Genomic DNA, 6,612 nt, shown 5'->3' with positions numbered 1-6,612 from the left:
TCGAAAAACTTTTTGCCACGACCACTCTAACGCCCACAAACCACCAAAAACTGTCAGTGTGGAAGGCTCTCCTTCGCACTTATACTAGCTGATTACCGGGTATCAGATAGTCGGAACTCAACTACAGCGTTCTCTCTTGTTCTTTATTATTACCGAGTCTACGTTACAATTGGTTTTGTTATCAAATAGGAAATACGTCTGAGCTTGTTGGTGGTACCAAGAGAATTAATTCTAGGATCTGCTAAGTCCCCGGGTGACTGATCTCCGTCGCTCTATAACCACAGATATGCAGAGTCGCAGCGGATACTCGTGCAGTCGACGGCATCGATATTAGGCTTCCAGCTCAAGATGCTAGCACTGCAGATTTCCGTTGGGCCCAGAAAGGATTCCCGGTAGCCCTTAAGTACAAGAGGCTGCATGTCTTATCTCAACTTTCTAGCTCATACATGGTCAGACATACCTTATAGGGTCGGAAACTATTACTGTAACATATTTTCAATCGAATATAGTATAGCCTTTTACTCTACAAGTAACGGTATAAAAATGGCAAGCCCAGCATAACAGCCATTACCTGAAAATCACATAGGCCAGCTCCTTACATAGCCTAAGACGATGGTAACACGAAGATACTCAGATAATAACAAGATACAAATGGCAGGCCTGAAAATCGAAGAGTTAAGAAATCAACAAACGGGATATGTCAGAAGTATAGGGGAAACGCAGCAATTCCTAAAAGAGGGTCGATAAGCTTTAAGGTCCTCCCTAGCCTGAAGTGAATGAAAGACAACGATTTTTAAATTTTCTCCGCCAAAAAAATACACAGCCATCAGCTACAGTTCATCAAATGTTCCACACAGTGATCACTAAGGCATAAGTGTAAGAGCAAACACTGTGCCTGAATGACACATCATTGCATTGAAGGCAACGCTGATGCAGTTGAACAAATCACGATGGCGCAATGCAGACATACAAGCATATACATATGCAGACATATACAATACATGGTTTTTCTGACGTTTTAATGCTAGCGTTCTACCATATCTTAACATTTTTTAAAATTCGTGCAAGACTCTTGCATAGTTCTTCAATAAAGAAAGTTTTTCTCGGTATTGGATCAGAACGCATCCTTCTTTTTTGCCAGTTTTCGTCACCAACCAAAAGTGACGTTAAGGATTCTATTTGGTTTGTCTTTCAATTCTAAAGGTTAAAGATTTAGCTTAAAACGGAACATACTGAGTTTTATTGGTTTGTCAGATTTCTAGTTATAAAATAAATAAAAAAAGCTTAAAATATCGACTTTTAAACATTAAAGTCACAGATTTTGAAATAAAAACTCAACTTTAAACGTTTTTGACATATTGTAATATAAAATTCGAATTTGAAAAGGTACCTTTTTTTAAATTGTTTTTGTTGGCCGGTTTTTTGGCCAACATATCTGCTTTTATATATCCCTACAATGTATGTTTATTAAACTGCACAAGCGGACATGGCTAGATCGATTTGGATACTGATCCTAATCAATATCTTATAGGTTACTCTTCAATGAATGTATACTACGAGTTGTAACACGTAATGACATTTTACGCTATTTCGAGTATACAATACTGTCATACATGTTTATAAGTCTATTAAAAAATGCATTCTTTTTCAAACTAAAACTTTCCACAGGTTTTTGTTACAATGATTATGCAGTGTCCTTAAACGTATTTCAATCAAAAGTGAAAAGAAGATTTATGATTATTGTATTGTAAAAACATTTGGATATTAAAAAATGATTTCCATCTGTTCGAATACTATTTGAAAGGTGTAAAAATTAGTTACTTAAATACGTGTAATATTGATTGCGTCATTCGTAGATTCTCTTCTTAATAATTGCTTCTTATCATTTTCTAATTCAATCGGAGATATTCCAGAGTTACGGTCGTTTAAATAAGTTGTATCTTCCTCCACAATTTTTTCGAGGATTGCATCAGTGCTGTTTAAAACTAAAAACTTTGTTAATTGCTGATTTTAATAATCTGATACTACATTTTTTACCATTATGGTTAACTATCGGTCCATTGCACATATTTTCTGCAGAGCCACAATTTACGACGGAAACATCTGTAGGAGATATATTACGTCCGCCCTTTTGTAAAGCAACAGCTTTTCGAGCATGTCGCGTTGTCAAAACACCAGTTTCAATATCTCTTTCAAGTCGGTGTCCTGAAAAGTATATATTTTATTTGAAAAATTTTACATGTGTAATATTATATTACCAGATCGAGATCTAGTTAGTTGACGTTGCACATAGTCTTCAAGATCCTCCTCCTCTTTTCGACTTATAAGACAGTTTAAAATAAGTAAAAACAGTCCCAGTCCAAGAGAAAATAAGCCTGTGCATGTAACTTCATTCCACCAGGCAGAGCTTGAGCCTAATAAATCGATTAGATGCAGCAAACAAAACAAGGAAATTATGTTAAAACTACTTACTAAATACGTTCCATGACATAGTTTCGTCTGGAATAATACCAGCGCCGCAAAGAAAAACTCCAAACACAACGAATACAATACCTATATGCAACATGCCAATACTAGTAACTACCTATATTTAAACGATAAATAACATAAAATTTACTGTTTTTTTCCTATTTTTATATTCCTAAACATAAACCTGGCTGTCAAGCATTCCGGGGCCGGGACTAACTGGATGACGAGGATGGTGATATTTTCGTCTCAGGGATCCTGTTGGAGAATGAAATGTTTCTCCGCTCTCAGAACTTTGCGTGCTATAACGTCTTTCTCGAGCCCTTTTCTGTTCATCTCGACGTTTCCGTTGCCTTTTGATCGCCATTGCCGAATGAATGCCCACGGAATGCATTTTAATTCCTAGAATGTTGTTTTTAATATGAAATGTGTATGAATTTGTAGTAGATTTTTTCTGACATTTATATTTTAAATAAAAATTGAATTATAGCTTTATATAAGCTATAGATTTTGCCTTCTTCTTCTTCTACCTGTTATATACTTTTCAAGGAATATAGTATACCATTTTACCTTAATTTGCTTTTGTTATACCATACTTTTTTTTGTGCCAATTTCTATCGCTATGCCAATAACAATTTAAATATCTTTCGAGCACTAATATATAATATTTATTAAAGTATTTCATTTACTGTTATAATATACATATATTTATTATTTGCAAAGTGCAATTAAAAACAAATAACAACAATTGGACTCGATTTGAAGTGAGAACAACGACTTCATTTATTAAAATTCAATTAGCAACTAAACTATCTATGCTAGTTAACACGCGCAAGCTTAAGTTTGCTGACAACGCTGTTACGCCGGATGCCGTCGTGACAAAGTTGCAGCCGAAACCAGAGACTCGCACGCGTAAGCTGCCGGACAGCCCGTTGCAGACGCTGACTCAACATTCAGCCGACTTTCCAGCGGCAGCGGCGGCTTCGTGGTCCGACGGAGCTGGCCCTAAGTTCCAGTTTTAATTTTGTTCTCCAATTGTCAAGTACAATAAATAAAAACAAATAAAGTTACCTTGCCGAGATATAATAAATAAATCAAGTAAAGATTCCTTATTTAAAATAAACGGTCTTGTTATTGGCGCCCAAACAGAAAATAACCCAGTTATTATAACTCTTCGAGCTAACGCAAAGAGTCGCGGTACGGTTCAATAAAGTGAATAACCAAATCAACAAGTGAACAGTTACTCTATTATCTAACTGAAATAACTCTTCGAGCTAACGCAAAGAGTTGCGGTACGATTCAAAGTGAACAACACAACAAATTTTGTGAAAAAAGAACCGGAAAAATAGTGCAAAAAATACGCACTCACAACGAATACAAAAAATTAAGGCCTCCAGCCAAAGGAGCTGAACGAACCACCCCACCCCACCACTTGATCGAGTTCATATCAAAAAAAAATGTATGTGAGATGTTCATTATACCCGTTACTCGTAGAGTAAAAGGGTATACTAGATTCGTTGAAAAGTATGTAACAGGCAGAAGGAAGCGTTTCCGACCATATAAAGTATATATATTCTTGATCAGGATCAATAGCCGAGTCGATTTGGCCATGTCCGTCCGTATGAACGTCGAGATCTCAGGAACTACAAAAGCTAAAAAGTTGAGATTAGAAATACAGACTCCAGGGACATAGACGCAGCGCAAGTTTGTCGAATCATGCTGCCACGCCCACTCTAACGCCCATAAACCGCCCAAAACTGCTACGCCCACACTTTTGAAAAATGTTTTAATATTTTTTCATTTTTGTATTGGTCTTGTAAATTTCTATCGATTTGCAAAAAAACTTTTTGCCACGCCCACTCTAACGCCCACAAACCGCCCAAAGCTGCCACGCCCACACTTTTGAACAATTTTTTGATATTTTTTCATTTTTGTATTAGTCTTGTAAATTTCTACCGATTTGCCAAACAATTTTTTGCCACGCCCACTCTAACGCCCACAAACCGCCAAAAACTGTCTTTTGCACTTACACTAGCTGAGTAACGGGTATCAGATAGTCGGGGAACTCGACTATAGCGTTCTCTCTTGTTTTTATTTTAAATTAAGTAAATAAAATACTCAGAGCTGTCTAGTGTGAGATTTCAGTGTTTATTAAAACAAACTAAAATAAATTTCTGCCTGTTGCAATAGAGTGCTGAAGAACCTCTATAAGCTTAAACAAAAATTAATTCCGAAACGATTTGAATCTTTTATGATGTGTCCGGGGCAATACCAAAAAAGGGCGGACGACAGTAGTGGCGGCGAACTAATACTCTCATACTTAGAGCGGACTTTAGAGCAATAAAAAAAAATGAATACTGAACAGGTTGCCCGGATGGAGGCAAAGGTGCAGGCAGAGAAACAAGGCCGCTTATTTGAAGAGAGGATAGCCTCCCTGACAAACCAACTTAGTAAAGCTAGAGTTTCTGCACCACAGATAGAAATTTTCCAAGAAATTAAAATAGTGCCAGGGACCCGCTGCGACGAGCCCTTAGATGTTGCAAAATCCATCCCCGAGTTCGACGGAAAGATAGAAAACTATGTTTCGTGGAGGCAAGCCGCTTCCGCAGCCTATAAAGTCTTCTTATATAAAACCCCTTCCCGAACTGGCACATTGGGTGTCAGTTGACAGCCTTTTTCAAGTCAAATCAATTCATGGGCACACTAAGATCGAGCAGAAATGCCTCATCCACCTTTTCGATGTAAAGTCCTATTTTTTCATGCTAGAGTCACTTAATGACTTTGATGGCATAATTGGCCTTGACCTCTTAAAACAGGTCAATGCTGAAATAGATCTGACAAACAACGTCATTAAACATGACCATGGGATGGAAAAAATCGAGTTCACCAAATGTCAACAGGTGAACCATATCCAAATTAATGACGCAGATGTCCCTCCTGCTATCAGACTCACTTTTGATAGTATGAAAAAAATAATGGTAAAGGCATTTGCGGACGTTAATAAGTCCCTACCGTACAACATAAATACGGTTGCCACCATACCAACGGATGACGAACCAGTTTACTCAAAGCTGTATCCGTATCCAAAGGGTGTGTCTGACTTTGTCAATGCAGAAGTTAAACGACTTCTAGCGAACGGCATAATAGGACCGTCAAAGTCTCCGTACAATAACCCGATATGGGTCGTCGACAAAAAAAGCATCGACGAAGCGGGTCACAAACAAAAGCGCCTGGTTATTGATTTTAGGAAACTAAATCATAAGACAACCGACGACAAATACCCTATCCCATCCATTTCGACTATATTGTCAAATTTGGGCGAGGCTCAGTATTTTACTACGCTGGACCTCAAGTCAGGGTTTCACCAGATCGAATTGGTTGAAAGAGACAGGAAAAAGACAGCGTTCTCTGTCAACAACGGGAAGTACGAGTTTTGTAGACTCCCCTTCGGTCTGAAAAATGCCCCAGGTATTTTTCAACGAGCCATCGATGATGTGCTTCGCGACCAAATTGGTAGGATATGTTATGTTTACGTCGACGACGTAATAATTTTCTCCAAGTCCAAAGAAGACCACATCAGAGACATTGAGTGGGTCTTGAAAAACCTTAGGGACGCAGGCATGCGGGTGTCTCAAGAAAAATCCAAGTTTTTCAAGAAAAGCGTGGAATATTTGGGATTTACAGTGTGCAGAGGCGGGATTCAGTCCTCGCCCGATAAAATTAAGGCTATTAAGGACTTTCCCCCACCAAAAACACTATTCGCTCTTAGGTCATTTTTAGGTCTAGCACTCTACTATAGCTGCTTCATAGCGGGCTTTGCCAACATCGCAAGGCCCCTAACAGATATCTTAAAGGGCGAAAATGGCAAAGTAAGTGCCAACTACTCAAGAAAGGTGATAATCGAGTTGTCACCAGAGCAATATGAAGCCTTCGATAGGCTAAAAAATATACTGGCCTCCGAAGGTGTAATGTTGTCCTACCCAAATTACAAAAGGCCTTTTGTCCTCACAACAGATGCGTCTGGCTACGGACTGGGAGCGGTACTGTCTCAAGACGGCCGCCCGATAACAATGATATCGCGAACACTGCGGGGTAACGAGATGAATTTTGCCACAAATGAGCGTGAGCTTCTCGCCATCGTATGGG

The 6,612-nt window shown here is 38.5% G+C and overlaps 1 protein-coding gene across 2 annotated transcripts in view; it reads right to left on the bottom strand.

Annotated features, from left to right (window-relative positions):
* Positions 1–1,211: 1,211 nt before the first annotated feature.
* Positions 1,212–6,612, bottom strand: part of LOC26536189 — a 46,987-nt gene continuing 41,586 nt past the window's right edge. The window contains exons 2-6 of one of the 2 annotated variants that reach the window (XM_015189724.2): positions 2,654–2,868; positions 2,473–2,584; positions 2,259–2,414; positions 2,038–2,205; positions 1,212–1,985 (exon numbers count right to left, since the gene is read on the bottom strand). In XM_015189724.2, coding sequence (XP_015045210.1) covers positions 1,822–1,985; positions 2,038–2,205; positions 2,259–2,414; positions 2,473–2,584; positions 2,654–2,860 — 807 coding nt within the window. In that variant the 5' untranslated portion in view covers positions 2,861–2,868 and the 3' untranslated portion in view covers positions 1,212–1,821. Of the gene's footprint in view, positions 1,986–2,037; positions 2,206–2,258; positions 2,415–2,472; positions 2,585–2,653; positions 2,869–6,612 lie in introns of those variants that run through there. The other variant, XM_015189722.2, reaches the window with a different exon arrangement.

Source organism: Drosophila yakuba, chromosome 2L, assembly GCF_016746365.2.
Source record: "Drosophila yakuba strain Tai18E2 chromosome 2L, Prin_Dyak_Tai18E2_2.1, whole genome shotgun sequence".
Classification (NCBI taxonomy): domain Eukaryota; kingdom Metazoa; phylum Arthropoda; class Insecta; order Diptera; family Drosophilidae; genus Drosophila; species Drosophila yakuba.
The sequence above is the reverse complement of the archived record's forward strand: the minus strand, read 5'-3'. Positions and strand labels throughout refer to the sequence as shown.